The following is a 24,230-nucleotide window of genomic DNA, read 5'->3' as shown; positions in this document are numbered from 1 at the left end:
GAAAACAACCCATTAACTTGTATTCCATCTTTATTTAGTGTCATTGTGGGAAAGAAATAATTTATTACTAAATCGAGATAAGATCAATATATGTTCATTTATGGTATCTAGTTTCATCTTTATGTTTTGTATGAAGGATATTTATTGTATTTCATAAATTTATGTGTATGGATGAAATTATTTACAGGTTCATTCAGTCAGGTAAAGTAACACTTCCCTTTGGACGATAATGCTTCTAGAAAGGTGTTACAAATAATCGGTAGTAAGTAAATTATCATGCCTCTAACAGTCTGATCTCGTACTTATGTGAAGTTATATTCATCCACTTTGAATATATAGTATTGTCAGTCAGTTTTGCTTCTTTACAATTCCAAAATGTTTCTTATACATATAGAGTTTACATTCTATTTAACTAATTTTTTCTTATCATTCTTAAGCAATGTGGAATGCTTATACATATATAAAATCTCTCTTGTGCATTGTTGTCGATGTTGGTATCATATTTTCATTCTCTTACATGAACTTGATATCATCACAAAGTTTGTCGTATTATCTCTTACAAGAAATTAACTAATATAATTCTCTTTTACCATGCACCCCTTAAACTAAAATAAGTTGCTAAGACACCTTAGTATCGAGTACATAATGTATCTCATAAGTATTCATCTTTTTTTTAGTTTTTTTGCTTTCACAAATATTATATACCCTCATTTGCTGACTTTTTCGTGGAAGATCGTCAGAGGAGAAAGGAAAAAAACATAAAAATTAAGAGGAAAAATAAAGTTTTTAAAATGTAGATTTAAGAGAAATTATTGATTTTTAAAATTTAAGAGAAGGAAACATTCTTTGCCCTATTGTTGTTGTCTGTCTCATCTTTCAGAGATAATATAAAAAATTAAAATAAAAAAAGTGACAAAAGAAGATTCGGGATTTACGTGGAGTAAGATCATGCAAAATAGCAGCATCTCTACTTGCTCCATCTTTTCCACGGGTAGCAGGAGCATCGCATCCCGATCGCTAAAGGATTCACATTTTTTGACCTTTACGGACGTTTTCACAATTTATTTACTCTACTTGCTTTTCATTTCCCCTCTAACTTCACTCTACAATGTTAAATTATTCTTTTCATATATATTGAAGAAAATATAAAATAAATAGGATTTTTTTAGAGATTTTATAGAATATTAGCTGTAATTATAGCCTGTATTATTAATCACATAATAACAAAAGACACGTTGTCGGCCCCTGACTTTTCTCAACATCTAAATAATATTAAAAAAAAAAAACCTTATCCTTCACTAAGATGCGCCTACGTGTATAGTGTAATACATTAAATATGCGTTTAATTTTTTTTATTATTTATATTATTTTATTTAATTTATAAATAAATTTTTTATTATCAATAATAATGTGATTGATATTATAAAAAATAATTTGATTATTATATTTATTTTAAGTATTAAAAAATTATTAAAATAATTTTAATTTTACTATAATATATTATTTATTTATTAATTTTTTTAAAAGTAAAAATAATCTTATTTTTAATTGATATAATAAATAATATAAAAATATTTTAAAAGAATTTAAATAAATTAATTTTTTTTTATTATTTCGAATCAAACATAATAATTATTTATATCTATTAATTTTTATCAAATTTTATCAAATATAATAATAATAATAATTTATAAATAATTTATTTTTAAAAATTTTTTTAATTTTAATAATAAAACATTCCAAAAATCTAACGCCACTTAATGTATATACTCATCCAAAAAATAAATTAAATGAATATGTCTGAAGCAGTTGCGTTTGTGTTGCTGTATAAATTGCCGTTTCACGTGGAAACAGAGCCTCCAAGCTTAGCTTCATTCCATTGCCAATCGTCCCATCTTTCTTCAACTTCCATTTCATTTTGTCGTTTTACGTTTCTGATTTCGTCGTTTGATAAATTTGAATTGAAGTGAAAGCCACGTATGGGCGATACTGCAAGAGAAGAAATAGTTGGAGAGGATTTGTCGGATTCTGGCGATTACGAAGTAGTAGATTTGAGAGATAAGATCAAATCATCGCGAGGAAGCCGATTTGATTTAATCGCCAATCAGTTGCTACGAAGGCGATACTTCAGCCGTCAAAATGTTATCACTGGTTTCCAAGGTCTCCCCAAAACTCTTCTGATCCATCCCGATAACAGGTTCTTTTCTCAACATTTATTTCTGATTATAATAATTTTATCATCATATGTTTTTTTGAAAAAGAAACAGAGAGATTTTTTTATTTTAATGTGGTGAGAGTATTTGGGACTGAACTGACTGAGTCGTCATTCCGGCCGTCCAAAAAAAATGTTTCGTTTTCATTAGGACTCATAGGATGTGTCATAGGGTATTGTATTACAATTTCAAATATTATTGATTTGATTCAAATTAAATTTCATAGAAAAAATATCTTCTTTTTGTTATATCAAATTAATAAATCGTATTGAAAATTATTTTCTTTAGTTTTCATTCAATAAAAGGACCTTGGCTCCAAAGGGGGTTGACTCGACTCTTTTGTTGTCTCTAATATGAACACTAAAAATCCCATTTAGAGAAGAACAATATTAGAGATGTCAAAGGGGTTGGGTTAGTTTGACCCCTATTTTTTGGCACGGGCTACTACTGTAGTGGACTATGCTAGGTTGGCATGTCGGACCTTTAGGCCCATGAACCGATTCGGTACGACAGTGTGCTCAATGTTTTCAAAAATAAAAAATTATAATTAAAATATAAAAGAATTATAAATTTTTATAACAAAAATAAAAATATTAGACTTATAAAAATGAGTTTGGTTTTTTTAATCAATTACACATATGTGATACAACCAAAATTTAAATTTGATTGAAATATAATATTAAACATTTATTTATGAGTGAGTATATTATTTTAAATATAAGACACTTTTATAGTTGCAAAGTGCAAAAATGTCTCACATATACAAGTATATAGTCACTTACTTCTTTTACATACTATAAATAAGTTTAAATAAAGTATAAGTTTTAACCAAACTTAAATTTTAGATTTCACATAGATACGAGTGATTATAAAAACTCAACTAACAAATTATAAATATGTTTGCTTCTTTTTAATTATAATTCAATTTTTTAACATATTTTCTTTATTAGAAAATATAATTTAAAAAATTATTTAATAACAAATTATTTTTTTATTAAGATTAATGAGATTATATGACACAACCTTATAAAGTCGTGTTATAAGTGTTTACAATTATGTGGGTCATTCTGACATGAAAGATTTACAACTATATAAGTCTTGTTGGGCATGACTCATATCGATTCAAGTGTTTGGGGGTCATATTAAAAAAATATTTTTTTTATCGTAGAGTTCAATAGCATTTTTCTTAAGAATTGTGATATACTAATTTGTTTTTAGGTGTTAAAATTTTAGTGTTAAATAAAATAAATGATAGAAAGAATTATTAAATTTTTTATAAGGTAAAGTTCAAATGCTTTAGAATTTTGGAGGATATCTGTTGGTAGGTCCTACCTCAGCGGACATCATGGTTTTTGAACCCTTTAATGCTGGAAAGTTGGATCTCTTTTTTATTATAAAAAGCCAAAAGACTTTTGCCCACCCAACCCAAGGCGTGGGGAAATATTAACCTTTGCATGTTAATTTTAAAAAATTTAAATATTTATTATTAAAATTAAAATTAAAAATATTATTTAATTAAAAATTTCTGAAATTTTTTAATTTAAAAATCTAACAATTTTTATTTACTTAAAATTTGAAAAGTCATTATTTTTTGTTGTTAATAATTGCTTACTTAGTATTTCTTGCTGTAAAATTTGGTAAAACTTCCAATTCAGATAAAATTTATACAAAATTTTAATGACTTATTTTTACATTTTAAATAAGTATTATTAAAAAAAGTTAAGTTTAGGTCAATTTTAGGCTTAACATGTCCTATTGTGTGACAAAATTTGTATATTGAGAATAACTTATTTTATTTTATAGTTAGTATTAAAACAGTTAGAAAAACGTAAATTAAGTGGTGTAACTGAAAACCTACTTAATATTCGTAAGTTTAATATTCAATATCGTAGTAGTTGAGTGATTACAAATCTCTCTCTCTCTCTCTCTCTCTCTCTCTCTCTCTCTATTGGGGAATTTTAAACGAATTACATCATTTAGTCTGGGAGGAAGTGTGAGTGCACTGTTGACTTTGTGGAAGAAGTGCAGGTGGTATCAGGCGTGGACAAAATTCGTACTCATATGGGCACTCTACTCATCCTTCTTTACACCCATGGAGTTTGCTTTCTTCAGGGGACTTCCAGAGAACCTTTTTATTTTGGACATTGCCGGACAGTTGGCTTTCCTTCTTGATATTATTTTGCAGTTTTTTCTTGCCTACAGAGATAGCCAGACTTACCGTATGGTTTATAAGCACACACCCATTGCTCTCAAGTACACTACCAATTCAACGCTTTCCTTATTCTTCTCTTTTATTTTCCACTTCTTCCGTTTTATTACCGTTTCCTTCTTCTTGCAGGTACTTAAAATCCAGTTTTGTCATTGATTTACTGAGTTGTTTCCCTTGGGATTTAATTTTTAAGGTACCTTTTTTTATTCCTTTTCATGAATCTCTTTTTATTTCTTTAATTTTTACTGTTGTTAAATGAATTCCTAGAATGTCTCTAGCCGAATGAGTAGTTTTCTTAAGCTCCCATTTGGCCTAATGTTCACTATTTTAGCACATTGCGCGTATTATATTAGGAAAACAATAATAGAAGCTAACTTTATACTATTGTTATGAGTTTCTTTGGAATATTTTTTAACTCTTAACAAATAACTACAATAACCTTTGATTCTCATTTCCAGGTAGTGGTGAATTGTGGCTGGGGAAGCATTTGAAAAATTTCTGAACCTGCCCTTGGTGGGCACCTATTTGAAAACTTAATCTTAGGGGATTAATGCAATGTTTTTTTAACTCTTAAGTAGAGATCAATGCAGTATTCAAATGAACGATAAATAATGGCAGGGGAGGTTACCTGTGATCACTCCTGTTTGAAAGCTTCATTTCAGGGGTTCAATGAATTAACCTATAAATTACAATAGCAAAATAACTTCAGCAACCTTGTATTTGACTTTGTTTGCATCACTTCCCCATTGGTAACTTGAGCCAAACTTTGTGTGGCCTAACTGAAGGCATACTATCAAATGTCTATTAAATGAAAAACCAAATAATAGGTATCACAAGATTTCATGTGTTGACTATTTGGACTCATGAATATTGTTATTGCTCTTTTCTGACAGTCTCAGAAATGTTCTTTCCACAGGCTAGTGGAAGAAGAGAAGAAGTTAGGTATCTGTTATGGATTAGGTTATATCGGGTACGCAAAGTCATTCAATTTTTCCATAAGTTGGAGAGGGATATCCGAATCAATTATCTGTTTACTAGGATTGTGAAACTCATTGCTGTTGAACTCTACTGTACGCACACAGCAGCATGCATCTTTTACTATTTAGCTACCACCCTTCCTCCTGAAGAAGAGGGATACACATGGATTGGAAGTTTAAAATTGGGTGATTATAGCTACTCAAATTTCAGAGAGATTGACCTCTGGCTGCGATACACAACATCTTTGTATTTTGCCATTGTAACCATGGCCACTGTTGGTAAGTTGTCTTTCTAACTTATACTATTTGAATACTATCGATAGCATTATAATTTTATAATTGATGAATACCTTTTGTAAGGTTTTAGCTTTGAAAGAATTTTTAAGTGCATGGTATTCTGAAACTTTATCTTTACCGAGTCATGCCAAAACAAAGGACAATAAGAATGCTTCTATAGAGAAAGAAAAACCAAACTGTTACAAAAATGTATAGCTGTAGATTATCAGAGACAACAATATGTTTTCTTTTTCTATTATGAATTTGTTTTCAGCCATGCAGCAACAGAATAGTAGGCAATCAATCTGTCAGACCTAATACAAGCTTTATGGTGAAAGTATGTTGCATTTAATTATGTGACTTGAGTACTCTCTAAAATGTATGACACTTACAATTTAAACTAGTGAAAATGATATGACCAAGTGTTAGCCACTATTACGAGTATTATTTTTGATGATTAGTTTGAAAGTCGAAGGTCAAGTATGATGAATTTTCTAGAATTGGTTGAAAGACCATAGTGCTTATTCAAGAGGAGGTGACTAGTTAGGTAACTGACATTTAAGACTAAATGATTAATGGTTTGGTGAGCCACAAATGAATTACAAAATAAAGTGGAGATCTCCACACAGCTATTTGTTGGTTGAGATGGATGGGATGATGGTAGGTTGTTGGAATTCACATTGCCTTGTTAGAGAGGGTTGTGAATTAGTAGTGAAGAACCACTTCTGAAAGAGTATAAAGGCTTTTGAGTGATTATGCTATGATTCGAATTGCAAGGCATAAGACTTAGATCCCATATCAGAAAGTTTGAGCTTTTCGTGTGGGACTTATATGACTTTGGACTCTCCATTCTTGACAACAAGCTTTTGGGGTATGATTCTTCCAAGATTCATATCATTTGGTATCAAAGTCACAGTCATCACTCTTAGTTGCAATTGTATGTCATGGGTGGTGACATCTTGCAAAGTTTACCTATTGCTAGTAGGAAGCTAGAACACAACCAATTTGCGTGGGTGTTGGGGTTGCGGAGTGTGATGATACATTACGATTCTAAGTGCAAGGCATGTAACATGGATCTTATATCGAAAAGTATGAACTTTTGGTGTAGGGTTTATATGATTTGAGTTCTCTAATTTTAACAACTAGTTTTTGGAGTGTAGTTCTCCTAAAGTTTAAATTAAATTATCAAAATAAGACGTGGGTTTTGGCCCAAAAAGGACAATAATGTACTATTTTGGAGCAGGTCGTACTATTTTTAGTATAGTTATAATGAGAATTAAAATTTATAATGCTGGAACCAGTGTCCACTGTAATAACACAAGATAATTACTTAAAATCTTGAAAACCTTGTGCAATATGAACATGAAAATTAGAGAAAGAGTATGAAAACATAGACAACTGCAGAAAGGCAAGTATGCATCAACTCAAAACCCCTAACCACTTACAAAAAATGAATAGAAAGTGACTGATGAGGTGTCTTGGAAATCTTTGCAGCAGATGCCCGAAGAGAAGAAAAAAAAATTGATTCTCCCATGGAATCTGACTTCTCTTTTGCTTTCTTCAGAGCATAATATCATGTTATATTGATTGACTTAAGCACTTGCCATTGCAATATAAACTTATGTTATGTCAGCTGGATGTTTTTTCTAATGCCTAATACGTGTGCTCCATCTGTTACAGGGTATGGGGATATACATGCAGTCAATCTGAGGGAAATGATATTTGTAATGATTTATGTGTCTTTTGACATGATTCTTGGAGCTTACTTAATTGGTAACATGACAGCATTAATTGTAAAAGGATCAAAGACGGAAAGGTTCAGAGATAAAATGGCAGATGCCATTAAATACCTGAACAGAAATAGACTTGGGAGGGACATTCGAGACCAGATCAAAGGCCATTTGCGGTTACAGTATGAGAGTAGCTACACTGAGGCTGCTGCCCTCCAAGATATCCCTGTTTCCATTCGTGCTAAGGTAAGGATAGAGAGAGGGGGCTACCTGAACCTTAGATTTTTTTTCTCTTCAACAAGAAAAAAATAATGTTGTTTGCTTAACTTTCATTTTCTTTTCTCCTTTTTTCAGTTCTTTTGAGAAGAAATAAATTGATAGAAAGAAGGCAAATTAAACCCTAGATAGAAGAAAATGGTACTGAAAATGTAGTGCTTTCATATGGAGCAAGATAATTGCACCTGTTGAGCCTAAACTTCTTCATTTTCTTCTCTCTCACCCAATTGAAGTCCATAGAATATGATCATGAATGTCAAAATGAAGTGAGCACATTACAAAGAGCCCAAAACATCTTAAAACTCACAGTTTTTCTAAAATCCAGCCTCATCCAATGATTGGACTGACCAACATCTGTCACTTCCTGCAAACTCTAAGATGTGGGCAACAATCTTCTCTTGATATATTTAAATTTCTTTGTCAGCTGGTGTAGAGAATAATTATTTTAGCTCCCTGCATAATCTATAACTATGCTACCACTTCTTTATTAGCTAGATTTGTGGGAAACAATATTACTTCCAATCTAATCCTCTTAAAGGGGATTCCAATAGGAATGAAGGTTTGTGTTCCCTCTAAAAGAACTGCCAATGGAAACTTGTTAGGTAACTCAACAATAATTTAATTCCTCAACCAATGGAAATCAAGTAATTGACAAAAAATGAGGAAAAGAGTTGCAATATGATATAAATCTTAGGAGAACCATATCTCAAAAGGTAGCTATTGAGATAGGAGAGTCGAAGGCCATATAAATCCTACACTAGTTGTCTATATTTTCTAATGTGAGATCCTAAAATACCACCATGCTCCACAGTCCTGGCGTCCATTCTAGTTGGCTGTGCACTAGCTTCCTGCTAGCCTTGGGCAAACACTGCAATGTTGGCATCACCAACTGTGCCGCACGATTGCAACTGGGAGACATGGTGATGATTTTGATACCAAATGATATGAACCTCAGGAGAACCATACATAAAAAACTAGCTATTGAGATAGGAGAGCCCAAGACTATATAAACCTCACACTAGTTGTTCATACTTTCCAATATGGAATCTAAGTCTCATACCTTGTACTTGGAATCCTAACACAAAATATATTAAATGTTGTTGAGTTTACGAAGAACAATAAGATTGAAATCTAAAACACTCCCAGTTTTGACTTTTGAGAGGTTAAAATCTCTCCCTAAATTTGTCTAATTTTAGAAGGCTAGACACTCTTCTCAATCAGCTAAAACCACCCAAATAACTCAATAACAATATTCCTTTCTCTTCTTAGCCCAGAGTTCCCTTTTTATTCCATTTATCTTCTAACTGCCTAAGATTGCATCTGCTACGTGCCTTCCCTTTCTCATGTTGTCTTGCCTTGCTTTTGTGTTGTGCTACCATTCCATCTCCATGGTATGTATTTGCCAACTTAGTTCTAACATTACCCGCCATTTTTTAGATCCACTTTATTCTCAAGGTAGGGAAATTGGATATTTTTCTTTCACATACAAAAGGATAACCCAAAAAAAAAAAACACCTCAAAATTTAAGTAACGTATTTTAAGCACCTCATCATGTGCTTGCTACCTCTAATTCCCTTTCTTTGGTACACATGAATTCCTCTTCCTTTTCCCTGTACTCTTTGCATGATAACATCTCTCCTCAATAAGCTAAAGTAGCTCGAATAATTCAGTATCAATCTTACCTTTCCCAAGTGGTTCTGCCTTGTTTTCCTACCTTGCTTTTGCGTTGTGCCACCATTCTGTGACATGCATTGGCTGACTTAGTCCTAACACAACAAAATAATATTTTCCTTTAAAAAAAAAAAAAACCCACATTTGCACTGGTACTCGAAAAAGCATAATGGTATTTTTTCTTTTGAATTTTTGGGGGTTTGAGTGGCAAAGGGTTTACCTTTTCAACTTCATTACTTTTTTCTTAAAAATTTAGGTGAGTTTGTTGATCAAACTTTTCAATCATATTTTCATGTCATTTTTTAAATTTAATTTTATTTTTGAGAATATATTTATGCTATGATATGACTTTATTGTTGTTGACTGTCATAAATGCTAATTGCTTAACAAACATAGTTTGTATTGCACCTAACAGTATGGGGGTTATCATACTGAATTAATTTACCTCTTCCTTTGTCAGATATCCCAGACTCTATATTTGCCGTACATTGAAAAGGTTTATCTTTTTAAAGGGTGCTCTTCAGAATTTATCAATCAGATTGTAAGTCACTTTCTTTAACATTTTGTAATTGATGATAATTAAACTGAATAGAAAGTAAAGCCCCTAAAATTGCATATTGTTTTCTGCGTATAAAGTTCATTCCTTGGTTTTGACTTGCAAAGTTCATTCCACTGGAAGATATCCATGTAGTATCAGGTTATTTGTACTTCTTTTCAACATTTAATTTGGTTTGTACAGTGTTAGATGCTGATGTACTAGGAACAGGTGGATTTGACATGACTTGGCACGTTATTCCTCTACTGAATTGAACAAGGATTTAAATTAATGGACCATGAAATATGTCTTGTGTTGTTATGTAAAGATTTGACATCTTTACCAAATGCATTGATTTTTGTATAGCAAGGACACTGATGCTAATATTTGGCTCTGGCATGAATTTTCGGAAAGGTTACTTCAACCCTCATGGCCTGTGATTTTGGATTTAGTGAAATGATGTCATGCGCTCGAGAGGGTGGCTCTATAGTGTTACTACTGTCAATTTTAACCTCCTTTTTGTTATAAATATTGCTTTTTTCACTAATACACAAAATTGAAAAGAAGGGATTACAAGTTAAATAAATCTTATTCTTTTTGTCTTGTAGGTCATAAGACTCCATGAGGAATTTTTTCTCCCTGGAGAAGTGGTGCTGGAGCAGGGAAATGTGGTAGATCAACTTTACTTTGTCTGTCATGGTGTTCTGGTAATATATTATGTCCATTTTATCACCACTGTCAATAATTTAGTTGATTATATCAAAAGCTTGGCTTGTTTTTCTGGATTTTCACCTTGATGGGCATTTGCTTCCAATATATATATATATATATATATATTTACTTTTTGAAAAATTCCTGTGTAACCGTTCATCCTCTGTTTTAATATTTATCCATTGACTTTTGTTAAAGTGGTCATGACACATATTTGGGCACTTTGGAGTGGTTAGACCTCATATGCCCACCTACCCTAAGAATATCCTGGAAAAATTTATACTAATCATACAGTAATAAAAAATTGCACTAATTCATGCTATCTTTCTTGACATAAACAATGATCAGACATATAGACCAGAGCATAAATCTTTGTATCATAGAAAAAACACTCTATATGAGAACAAAGAAAATAGAGCCCAAAAAAAAAAAAAAAGAAAAGAAGAGGAAAAGAAATCTACAGGAACTCTATTCAGGTCCAGAATCTTGTTCATATATAATTCAGATCTATTATGTGGACCAATATTATCATACTATCTTGGTCAAATTACTATAAAGTTAGAAGCAAAATTAATTCTTAAATCTGTCTGTTATGTGGTAAGCACTCCAAAATATTGTTATGCACTATGAACACAAACAACGTCCATTAGCATTTTCTTTGTTTAAAACTATATGTTTATTGTGATTGATTCTTTTAGCAGCTTCTTTAATATGCAGATCCCACAATTCTTACAAGAAATTTATTGAACTCTGGGAAAACTATCTTTCTGCAGGAGGAGGTTGGTGTTGGAGAAGATGGGATGGAAGCTACTGTTTCATATTTAGAACCAAATAGCTCATTTGGAGAGATTTCTATTCTTTGCAACATTTCTCAGCCTTACACTGTTCGGGTTTGTGAACTATGTAGGGTTCTGCGAATCGATAAACAGTCTTTTGCCAATATCCTTGAGATATATTTCTATGATGGAAGGAAAATATTGACCAACCTCTTAGAGGTAATATGGCTATGTTGAAATGTGTTTTTCTCCTGATAAGGTTACTTTTATTTGTGGTTGTAATGCTTATAAGTGAACATATAAATATACTTCAATTAGTGTATGTCATTTTCTATACTATGGTTTTCATATAAACTTGCAGGGTAAGGATTCCAATATCCGTATTAAACAACTGGAGTCAGACATCACATTTCACATTGCCAAGCATGAAGCAGAACTTGCATTGAGGGTGAATAGTGCAGCTTATCATGGAGATCTGTATCAGCTAAAAGGTTTTATTCGTGCTGGAGCAGATCCCAACAAGACAGATTATGATGGGAGGTCACCTTTGGTATGTATTTGCTTTCGAAATTTTCAGATTTGCACTCTTATTTACTTCTGCACCTGAAGTGTGTTTACCAAATATACTGGCCTGTTTGGTGCTGGTTGCATTTGCTAAATTTTTAACTTTTTTTTATTGTTCAAATTTAAATTTTTTTGATAGATCTACGTGTATTTTGTAAATCCATGGGTGTACTTGTAATTTCTCAAAACTTCCGGAAGGTCAGAACAAAAAAATTCAATAGATTTTTCACTTGCCGCTCATTAATTTATGATTCAGTTTTACTTCATTTAGTACTGTAATATTTGGTTTTGCTCTCTGGCTTCCATTGTGTGTTTACATGTCCTTGTCTTAACTACTTATAATAGGAGAAAGTAGTTGTACTCAATGGAAACAAAATAAATGGAAGACGAAGTGTTTACTTTAAACTTCTATTAGAAAAAAACATATCTGTTTCACCATGTATATAATTTTGTTAGAGTTGAGGATTTAGGTGACAGACAGGAGAATAGGTCACACAGAAGGGTAGTTATGGAAGCATAGGCAGTTATGGGAAATTATGAAAAGAAAAAGCATAAAAGAGAGATTGGAGATGGAGAGAAGAGAGAAGAAATTGAGTTTTGTTTGGGCAGCCTTTGGCTGATTGAAGGAGAGAGTTGGTCTCTTGAAAGCCAATGGGTTATTTTGTGTTTTTCTTGCTTGTAGTGGCGATATTGTAAGGGAAGGCTACTGATTTTGTGGTTGTAAATACTGAACCCAATCAAAACAAATATCATCCATTATCTGTGGTTTGACAACATCAATGAAAAACTTTATGCGGTTTTGCTTGTGCTAAAGAGAATTAAACATTGATATCTAAATTCAAGGGCTTTTCTGATACAAAGGACTTAGCCTATCGTGTAAAGTTCAATTCTTTCTTCAAAGGGTTAGTAACATGGTAAAGGTTCACAACAAGCCACTTGTGGAATGTTCTTCAATATTGAAAAATCCTATCAAGCACAGAGCAGAACAGATCAGCCTAAAAAATATTGTTCAGGCAATGATGCCATTCTTTTGATTGAAGAATAAAGTTTATGTTACATAACACTCGAACAATTTTCCGATTAGATTAGGTTTTTTTCACTAATCTCATTCACATGCAAAAGAGCAAGCAAGGGCAATGGGGGGAGTTTTAACGGCATTTATTGTAGTTGCATATATTTTGAGCTTCATAGGTTGCTTCTTCATGTTATGTTATTTACTGTTGAAACATGTCTGATCATTGATGCCACTTTCATTGTAAGGTTTGTAGCTGAAATTTTCAGTCTATGATGATTTATTTTGTTATCTCACAACAGCATCTTGCAGCATCAAGAGGATATGAAGATATTACCATTTTCCTTATACAAGGAGGAGTAGACATTAACATAAAAGGTAATTTTGTTTGTAATAATTTCTTCCCAAGTGAGTCTATGTGAGTTCTATTAACCTGTGTCAATAATTCAATTTTTTTATAGATAAATTTGGCAACACCCCCTTACTAGAAGCTTTAAAAAATGGACATGATCGAGTTTCTTCATTGCTTGCTAATGAAGGGGCCTCCTTGAGTGTAGATGATGCTGGTATTTTTCTCTGTAAAGCTGTTGTTAGGGGGGATGCAGACTTCCTTAAAAGAGTTTTATCCTATGGTGTTGATCCAAATTCCAAAGATTATGACCACAGAACCCCACTTCATGTAGCTGCCTCAGAGGGACTATATCTGATGGTAAAGTTGCTTTTAGAGGCTGGGGCTAGTGTTTTTACAAGGGACAGGTGCAGTAGAATTATTCTTCTTGATTGCTTTATGTGGATACATTCATTTTCTTTAGGTTACTGCTGAGGTTATGTGAGTTAATCTCTATGCCTAGCTGGAAATGCATGAATCCTTTATATGGAACTCTATATGAGCCTCCTGGCAGATTCTATTGACATAAAATTTAAAAGAAAATTTGAACTTCGATTTCTAACATAGATGCCAGAACTTTGAGAGAATCTGAGTGCTTCTGAAACATGAATATATCTATTTCATGAGCACTGGATTTCAGAAAGGTTTTTTATTTTGGATCATCTAAATTCCACAATTCAGTCTACCACCCCCATATTTTCAATTTTTTTTGGATTTGTTATATATTATTTGACATGACATCTCAGTGTTTATATATACTCTTATGTGGTGGGAGGAGAGAGAGAGAGAGAGATTTGTATCTTATACAACTTTAACAACTGAAAAAATAAACACTTTCATGCACATTTAATATCTTGTATTATTCCAATGACAATGTTGTTCTGATATCTAAATTCTGCAGATGGGGGAGCACCCCTCTTGATGAAGGTCAGAGGTGTGGAAACAAGAATTTGATCAAGCTGCTGGAAGAAGCAAAATTCTCTCAGTTGTCAGAATTTCCTCATTGCTCTGAATTCATGCTAGGTATAGCATCCAAACCTCTATTAAACATTTCTATTACGGCAATTTGAACTTTGAATTACATATAAGATCTCAGTGGAAATCCTTGCCAAACTGTTTGCTTTTCAACATATTTGTGTATAGAAATATTTAAATATAAAATGATAACGAAGGTTTGCAGTGCATCATAGCACATTCTTAAACTTCACTTCAATGTGCAATGTTGGTTTACTAATTACATCTTGCCAAATCAAGCAAAGGAGGAAGTTTCTGCACATGACTGTCAGGAAATTTTAATAGCAATGTCCTCTTCCTTCTCTTGACTTTGTCAAGCAAACTTGTATCTACTCAATAATGGTTAGGATGTTTTTACTGAGTTTGCACCTGTGTTTGGAACAGGAGAATATTTGTTTTTTTAAGAGTAGAAAAAATTTTTGTTCAAACCCTCATTAAATAAAGTGATATTGTGGATATTAGCCAATACATAGAATCTAGGGGAATAATTCAAAATTCAACAAAGTCAGGGATATAGTAATATTTCTTCTTTTATTTTTGGGTGATATGCAATCTCTACTATGCTTCTTTGTATAATGTTGCATATTTGTGTCTGAATAGGGCCTCATATAGGCCTACACCCTTTACGCTGGTTAAAATCTTCCAGATGCAGAATTATGGAATATTCAGGAAAATATTTTAGTTTAGGGATTTTTAGTTTCACTTAGTCAAGTAGTTTTTGATTTTCTGTGTAAGGTTGATAGGATTACTTAAGGTAGATTTTTTTTTCTTTTGTGTGTGTGTGTGTTTGATTTGGCTTCCTTGTAGTTTAGAAACATATTTGATTGATATTAAAAGAATAGAATTAAGATTTCCTTCCTGTTCTCTTTGATTTCCTAACCTTTCTACTCGCCCTTCGGTGCCTTCACTGCTCTTCATTTCTTTCTTCTTTTCTGTGTCACTTCTTTTTAATTTCACCTTTTAATTTTATTTCTGATGGACCATCATAGTTACATTTCCTACCAATCAATTAAGAGTTCATTTTGATAGTTTTTGGGCATATAATGATACGCGAAAAATCCTTGTGTTTGGGTTGAGTGGTTACAACATGTCGTTTGACCAAGAGGTAAGGAGTGTGGGTGTAAGCTAAGTTGAACTCAACTTGACTAATATTGAGGTGAGCTCGAGTTTAAGTTGCTCAAGTTTGGCATTTGAGGTGAGCTCGAGTTTAAGTTGCTCAAGTTTGACTTTTGAGACGAGCTCAAGCTTAAGGATAATCGGTTTGGTGAGCTCACGAGTTTACAACTCATTGAGAGTAAAATATAAATAAGTTTTAGTTAGTTTTAAATCTTATATATATACCCTTAAAATTTTATTTTTGTACTTTAAATATAGAGGGTAATGAAATAATATATAAGTTGTAGGGTTAAAATTTAATAATTAAAAAAATGGAAGGTTAAAATGTAATTTTGTGAGTCAAACTTGAACTGAGCAGGACTCAACGAAACTTGTATCAAGGTCGAGCGAGATCTCACCAACTTAGAGAGCTCAAGCTCCTCCTAAAATAGACAAGTGAAACTCAAGTCAGTCAATACATAGTTTGACTTGACTTGATTACACTCTTAAATAGGAGTTCGAACTCCTTTAGTTCGTTATTTAGAGTATTAACGAATTTTTGACCATCAGAGTTTTAACATCTGACAGTAAGTTGGCGTAATTTCTAACTTAGGTGAGAGCTCAAGCTCCTCCTAAAATAGACAAGTGAAGCTCAAGTCAGTCAATACGTAGTTTGACTTGACTTGACTTGATTATACCCCTAAATAGGAGTTCGAACTCCTTTAGTTTGCTATTTAGAGTATTAACGAATTTTTGACCATCAGAGTTTTAACATCTGACAGTAAGTAGGCGTAATTTCTAACTTAGGTAATTCATAAGAGATTTTGAGTATTAAGGAAAGGAATTTAATAATCTGCCATGCACAAGTGTTGCAAGTTTTTATTGTAAGATTATAAAAGACATTGCTAGTTTCGGTAGTTTTAGTTGTGGCCCTGATCTTGCGACTTCTGAAGCTTATAATAGAATCTCTTTTCACTACTGCAGATAAAAAACTGCCAAGGAAATGCACTGTGTACCCTTTCCACCCATGGGATACTAGTGTGCATACAAGACATGGAATTATGTTATGGATTCCGCATACCATTGAAGAGCTTGTAAAATCCGCAGCAGAACAGCTAGGTTTTCCTAGTGATTGTTGTGTATTATCAGAAGATGCAGGTAAAATTATTGATGTAGACATGATAACTGATTGTCAAAAGCTGTACTTAGTTCATGAAACAGATTAGTTATGAACTTTGTCTGTTTTTGTATATTGTAAAATATAGCTACATTTCTTTTCCAAATTTGCATCAGTCTTACTGTATCCGTTGCATTTATCATTTGCTTTAATATAAAATTTACAAGTTTTCAATTTTCGGAATTATTATGTCAAGGAAGCAATTGGCTTTGTGTTTGGATCCAGGTCCTTATTTAGTTATTTGATTTAGTGGCTTTGCATTGAAGCTGCAATCAATTTGCAGGCTGCAGCTCATCTTTCTTCCACAGACTAGAGTAATTTAATTATGTTAAATGCAAGTACAGAAAATTTAAGTATATTTTGGAATCTACATTTATACAAAATTTAGGGTGCATTTGGTTTGGGTAATTTTTTGTTACCAAATGAAATATTAACATGAAAATAAATTACTTAAAAGATTATTGGATATAAATTATTACTATGCTTGTGTTTGATAAAAATTGATAAGAATTGAAAAGAATAAAATTGCAAAAAGAACTCACTATGAATACTCAGGATCTAAATTGGAATACCTCAGATTTTCATTAACAAGATTTGAGTTTTTATAATTACATTTATACATGAGAAACTTCACTAGCTAATAACTTATAGTTGTCATCTTAACCTTTGATTGTCGTTTGATCACTGTGAATCAGAGAGTTAGTGTATTTAGTTTGAATTGAAGAGCAAAAGAAGTGAAGTGTTGTGTATTGGTTGGAGAAGTCAAAGCACTAACTTTTGTCCCAAAATATCTTTAACAATGAAACAGTGCATTTTGTCAATTTAACAAAGTGCATCAGTTCACCATTCCTCTCAACATCCTCCCTCAAGCCTAGCACTCTGGCATAGAGTATTTGGCTTGCTCACCTTCTATTGCACTTTACAAAGGGCATTAATAGTAGTATGCTTTATAATACACTAATAGCATCAACAATATTTCAGCTGACAATACTTTCTACTATTATTCTTCTTTAATAGAAACGTCAACAAGGTGCATTCTAGAGAAAACTAGTCAATAACTTGTAGATAACACCAAATTTACCATCTCAACTGATATCACAACTATCCTTTCTTAACAAAAAAAAAAAAAAATACCCACAAATGATCTCACTACACCATAGAGGAAACAAAATCTTCCCTTAATTTTTACTTCCTTAAAACTCATGAAATGGCCAACATAAACCTTCAGATAGAACCCTTCCTCAGCTCTAGAGTTAGTAGTGTTCACTTAGCTTTTAGACTTACTAAATCAAGTTAACTGATAATATAAACAGGAAAAAAAAAAAGCTAGTAAGAAGAAGATGAATGAACTAAGAGAATCAATCCCCATTATTAGCATATTGCACCTACAAAACCATACTTCATATCACTACTCAATAACTCAACTCCACTGCTTACACTTGAGACAACATATACTAGCACACTTTCCATTTCACCCTTATAGCTCTTCTACATAGTTCTACTCCTTCAGTATCAGTCACATAAGTCTACTCCTCCCTAAGCCATATGACACGTCATTGTTTGAGAAGTCTGCCATTCTAATTTTGTCACTCTAGTTTGTGCTTTTGAACTTTGCAGTTTATCTTTTGGTGTAAGTGAAATTAGTTAGAAAAGTTTCTGACCAACCTAGAATGCTCAATTTCTTCCTAAGCTCTTAGAACCTTGCAATAGGTAGAGGTTTAGTAAGAATATCAACAATTTGATGCTGAGTTGGTACATATTGAACTTTTAAACTTTTAGATGCAACTTGTTCTCTAACAAAATGCACATCAATTTCTATGTGCTTAGTTCTACTATGAAACATTGCATTTGAAGCTAAATGACTTGCACTAGTATTGCCACACCACACTACAGGTGTAGAGAACCAAGGTATCTTAATCTCCTGTAGAAGGCTCTTTAACTAGGGAATTTCAGTAGCCATCTGACTAACAACTTACTCAACCTTTGTAAAGGAAAGTGCCACCATTTTTTGCTTCTTAAATCCCTATTGAACTAAATTTGAGCAAGAAAATATAATGTATCCATTTGTGGATCTCTTGTCACCTAAACTTCTTGTCGAATCTTCATCTGCACAAGCCTCTATAATAAAGGCAAGTTTAATGAGCAATCGATAATTTTGAGTCCCTTTAATGTACCTTAACACTCTTTTGCATGCTTGCCACTGCATTAAGGTAATGTCCTTAGTATATTGGCTTAGTTTATTCACTACAAATGATAAGTCAAGCCTTGTAAGGGTCAAATATTGTAATACCCTAATAGTACTTCTAAACAAGGTAAGATTGTTATAAGGCTAATTGTCTCTCATATACAATTTAACCTCAACAACCATGAGAGTCTTGTAGACCTTGTCATCTATCATTTGAGTTTTAACTAGCAATTTAACAACTTACTTGGCTTGACATAAATGCAACCCATACTCATCTTTGTGTGAGCTCATTTCCTAAAAAGAAGTTAAATTCTCCCAAGTACCTTAGAGAAAAATTATTATTGAGATCCACAATTAATAATGGTATATAACCATAATTTGACCTTGTTAAAAGAATGCCATCTACATATATGAGTACAAACACAATCACATGTTGAGTCCTTAAAACAAAGAGACTTGAATTTAACACTTTATTCACAAATCCCTTGTTAGGCAATGCTTTTTTCAACTTATCACACCAGGCTCTAAAAGCCTGTTTTAGGCCATACAAAACCTTCTTTAATCTACACGCATATTGTGGTTTGTTACTATCAAGAAACCTCTTGAGGCCGACTCATGTACACTTTCTTCTATAGCTTCTTATTAAGAAAGGAATTTTTTACGTCTATTTGGTGAACTTCCCACTGATAGGTCACCACTAAAGTAAGAATCACCTTAATAGTCATTGTCTTTGCCACTGGACTGAAGGTATCTAGATAATCAACACTAGCAATTTGTAAGAACCCTTTGTCCACCAATTTGGCCTTTAATTTCTACACAATCTCATCTACATTCAATTTTTTTTTTGTAAATTCATTTATGACTTACCAAATGTTGTGTTGTTATAGGTGGAACTAGCTTATAGGTTTGATTCCTAACTAGGGCTTCATACTTTGCCTCCATGGCAACAAACCATCTAGGATGATTAAATGCTTTATAAACTTAAGCATGTTCCTTGGGAATAGATTCAAACACAAAGGAAAAAGTTCTAGTAGGTAGAAGATGCCTTGTCTTGGCTCTTATCGACATAAGATACACTAAGATATTTTTAGATGTTATAGTTGTGTAAGTTGGATTAATAGAAATTGCAACCTCTAATTTAAGTGTGTCATGAGTATTTGAGGATTTAATTGTTTGTGGCAAGCTGATACTATGTGTGTAGGTGTGTAGGTTGGTATTAAGAGAATAGAAGACTTTGGAATGGTGGAAAGTAGTTGCTCTGAGGCAGTAGATAAGTCTATTGTTATGGTTTTGTGATATGAAGATTATGAGTCACTAGAATAGTTTTGATCCAAGGTGTGTAAAGACTGATAAATGGTAGAATTTGGCTTATGATCATTATGAGAAACTTCATAATTGAGTTTGTAATGACTGGAAAACCAAAGTTGTTTATAGGACCATTTAAAGCATTTTGTAGGAAAAAATTCAGAGTGGAAAAATATAGATTTCATTATTGGAAAAATTAGTTCAACAAACACTTTGTTAGTTTTAAAAGGAAATTATGTTTTATTGAATTTTACAGATGTAGAGAAGTAAATGTTTCCAAATTTACTAAGACATTTTGTAACATCTACATGTATATCTCAAGGGTAATATAGTCTTAATGCATGGGTTAGTATGATTTGAAAGTCAAAATATGAGTTTTGGATGACACACAAGCGTGTATGGAGAGGCTATGCCTATGTGTCATGGCTTGTCAATCAGATTAGACTGATTCTGTGAGAATTTAAAATTAAGTGGCACATAGTCATATGCCTCAAACATCACTCATGTATGTGTAACACATTTTCAGTTTATACATAACATGTCATTGCATTTTGTGGATTATGATTTCATAATACTTAAACACACAAAATCCGTAAAATTTGAGTGAGGGAGAGAGATTTATCATCCGGTTTCCATGTAGAAATCTTCAACGATAGTTTTTTGATAGCATGGTCAAAGGAAATCTAGAGAGAAGGGAGCCTAATTGTGCATTCCAACTTTTGCAAATCAACTTTGACTTTGGCAGTTTTTGGTTAAAAGGGAAGTTGGATCTGTAATGTTATATATATATATATATATATATATATATATATATATATATATATATATATATATATATATATATATATATATATATATATGATGCGTATTGAGGTTTCTATTGTTGTGGATATTAGAGTGTGATGTCATATTGGGTTGATAGCTTTTTATTGAGACTTATGAAATCTATATATGAATCATGCCTTAGTGTGAATTGATGCCATAATCCTTATGGGTAAGCAAATTTGAGAATGTTGATAATGATGTGTATGTGATATAATGATAAGAATATGACATTAGACATCTGTGTTTTATATATGGATCTCATGTCGTGTTTATGCAAGTTTCGTTGATGTCATTATACATATTTAAATTGTGGTTAAGTAAACTTGTTATGCTAGTATCATAGAAGTGAGGTGTTTAGTTTGCTGAAAGGAGAAGTGTTTTCCTTAGATATTGAATTAAGGTTCAGATGAGACGTTTTCTACATTCTAAACATGATACACGATCATGTGATATGAGACACACAATCATGATGCATAGCTCAGAATTCAGTCAATGTTTTTCTGACATTTCGATGAAAGTTAGGCATTATTAACTAGTAGGATACGTGGGCTTCCCATGTATAGTTTAAGCATGATCGTGTATAGGGTGAAATGACCATAATACCCTTGAAAAGTAAAACAATCGAGACAAAAATAGAAAAGGAAAGTAAAATAAATATCTAAAAGATGCACGTCCGTGTTAGTTAGGATACATGCCCATGTATCTATCAATAAGAGCACACGAGAAACAACTACAAGAGGCGGCCATGTGCGAGTAAAGTATAAAGACACATCCTCATGTGTTAAGAGCCACAAGCATGTGTATTCAAGGCAGAAGAAATACATGAGTAAGGGAATTAGACTAGAAATTTATGGGTTGTCCCGAGTAATAGTACATAGACCCCGAGTATATACCAGTACCTTGCATGCCTATAAGTTAAGTTATCGAATGACATAAGATATAGTTTTAGGTGGAAGTAAAAACGAGCCAGAGTTAGTTAAGAGTCAAGATGCATGCATACTAGACATCATAAAATCGTTATGAGAGGGCATTGTAAGTATATATTCCTTACACCACTTACAGTAAGACATGTCCACAGTAAGACACCATACCCATAGTAGGATACTTGTTCATAGTAGAGCCCAATTGTGATATAGTTCTAGTGTAGTGAAATAGACAGATAACTCACATGACCAAGGTGTTAAATCCCTATATTTGATTTACATCGATCAACCTAGTATATAACTTCAATTACAATTTTTAGATTCAGATGCTTTCATTGAGTTAGATAGGGTCACACCAGATAGGAATCTGGGAGAGTGGTTTATTAGTGACCAAATGAGATATAGTTTGACTTAAGAGTTTTGATATACCACTTAAATAGTCCCTAGAGCACAAAGATAATATATGACCCGTTATTATCCATATGAGAATTTAATGTTGACTTCAAATGACAAAGTTAGTACAGATCGAGACGAAGGATATTTTGGAGATTTCAGTAAAAAAATTATCAGTAGTCTCCTACTGAATGTTTTATTACTCATTCTTTTACTTTCATATGTGCGGGTATAAGTGATTATAATGGCTAGGGAATGAGTAATGGTCAAAGGGCATAGAGTTCTAAGAGCATTTCTGTCATAATTGTTCCTTTTTAGATTTCTCATTCGACTGTTTTATTTTAGTTTTATTCATGTATTTGATTGCATATTATAACTTTCTAGTTTTCGTTTTATGGTTTAGATATCTTTTGTATGCCTCTTACTAATGTTTTTATTAAGGGTATTTCGATAATTTTATAAAGTCTAATAAGTGTGATTTTATTCAAGTGCTTTCGAGTTTCTATATGTTTTCAATTTTTGCATGCTTGAAATAGACAATTTGGGTAACTTTTTCCTATGGAGGGCAGTTTTTTTGAAGGCGGTGTTACACATTTGTAACCCTTGTGTTGTAAGCTATATCTTAAGAACACACACTTTTAGGTATGGAAATCAAACTTGTGTTTGTTGTAGGGTCTAAGGTATAAATAACAAGCACATCCAAATACTTTTAAAAATGAGTAATTTAGACTTTTCTAAAATAGAAGTTGGTATGGGTTTTTGTTACCTAGGATTGGAGTTGGCATTCTATTGATTAAGAAAACTAAAGTTTGGAAAGAATCCTGCCAAAAACAAAGGGGTAAACCAGTTTGTGACATTAGAACTAAGCTTAGTTATATTATGTGCCTGTGTTTATGTTTAGCTCTCTCATTTTGTTGATGTGTATGAGGACAAGATACCCTAAAATTGATGCCACTCCTGCAAATAAGGAACAAAGGCTCTAAATTCTCCTCTTATCAATTTGAATATTTTTAAGCATTTAGTCAAACTGATTTTCAACATATCTATGGAAATTCTTAAAAAATTTGACCTATTTCAATCTTACTTTTCAAGGGAAAAAATCAAGTGAATTTAGAGTAATCATCAAGAAAATGCTAGTATTTAAAACCTTTTTTAGACACTATAGGAGCATGACTCCACAAATCACTATGAACTAGTTCTAAAACTCTAGAAACTCTAAAACTTGAACTAGGAACACGATTTTGCTTATGTTTATCAAAATGGCAATCTTCATGGAAAGAAAAATCAGAAAGATCAATCTTGACATGCATAATTTTAAACACTGATTTCATAACCTTTTTACTAGGATGACCTGACCTTTTATGCCAAAGACAAAGATTAGTTTTATTAACATGTATAACCAAGTTTTTACAAACTGAAACCTTATTCATATCAGTAGTTTTATTAAAAGAAAATTTAGAAATCACATTTGATTGAAAACTAATAGCTTTGGGAACAACAAAGGTAGATTGAAACTAATACAATCCATCCTTAAGAGTCCCTTGCAACAACACCACCTTGGAATATGTCCTTAGCAAGACAACGATCACTTATAAACTCAACAATGACATTGTTACCATGAGTGAATTTAGAAATACTAAGAAGATTTTTGGTTATTCTAGACACATAATATATTTTTCAGATATAAGTATTTATTTGCTAAAAAATTAGGGAAAAAAGGTAGAATCTTTATGGTAAATCCTCAAACACTCACTACTTCCAACTTGAAGTTATTGGTTGCCTGTGTAATCCTCCTTAATAGTAAGATGCTTAATCTTGAAAGTGACATGATTTGAGGTCCTTAAATCCATGTACCAACTCATATCTTTTATTGTATTTGGATTGGCTATAAAGGCTTGTAAACTAGTGAATGAGAACTTGTCATTATACATTAAAGTAGGGTTCACTAGTTGAGCAGTCGGTTGGGTTACAGATG

The 24,230-nt window shown here is 32.3% G+C and overlaps 1 protein-coding gene across 2 annotated transcripts; it reads left to right on the top strand.

Annotated features, from left to right (window-relative positions):
* The first annotated feature begins 1,801 nt into the window (after positions 1 to 1,801).
* On the top strand, positions 1,802 to 16,807 carry LOC123226010 (potassium channel SKOR). Of its 2 annotated transcripts, XM_044650430.1 has the most exons (13): positions 1,802 to 2,197; positions 4,242 to 4,466; positions 4,552 to 4,615; positions 5,339 to 5,678; positions 7,356 to 7,651; positions 9,813 to 9,893; positions 10,496 to 10,594; positions 11,372 to 11,593; positions 11,736 to 11,924; positions 13,253 to 13,328; positions 13,412 to 13,706; positions 14,240 to 14,361; positions 16,432 to 16,807. In XM_044650430.1, exons 1-13 carry the CDS (start codon positions 1,980 to 1,982, stop codon positions 16,671 to 16,673), a joined length of 2,469 nt encoding a protein of 822 aa, XP_044506365.1. In that variant the 5' UTR covers positions 1,802 to 1,979; the 3' UTR covers positions 16,674 to 16,807. The 2 variants fall into 2 exon arrangements, with proteins under 2 accessions (XP_044506365.1, XP_044506366.1); XM_044650431.1 differs by lacking the exon at positions 9,813 to 9,893.
* The last annotated feature ends 7,423 nt before the right edge of the window (positions 16,808 to 24,230 follow it).

The sequence above is a fragment of the Mangifera indica genome, chromosome 9 (genome assembly GCF_011075055.1).
Source record: "Mangifera indica cultivar Alphonso chromosome 9, CATAS_Mindica_2.1, whole genome shotgun sequence".
Taxonomy (NCBI): Eukaryota; Viridiplantae; Streptophyta; class Magnoliopsida; order Sapindales; family Anacardiaceae; genus Mangifera; species Mangifera indica.
The sequence above is the reverse complement of the archived record's forward strand: the minus strand, read 5'-3'. Positions and strand labels throughout refer to the sequence as shown.

Coding starts and splice junctions, on each gene's coding strand:
- LOC123226010 (XM_044650430.1), top strand. CDS start 1,980: ATGGGCGATACTGCAAGAGAAGAAATAGTTGGAGAGGATTTGTCGGAT. Junction 2,198..4,241: donor CTGATCCATCCCGATAACAG/GTTCTTTTCTCA, acceptor GAAGAAGTGCAG/GTGGTATCAGGCGTGGACAA. Junction 13,329..13,411: donor AGTAGACATTAACATAAAAG/GTAATTTTGTTT, acceptor ATTTTTTTATAG/ATAAATTTGGCAACACCCCC.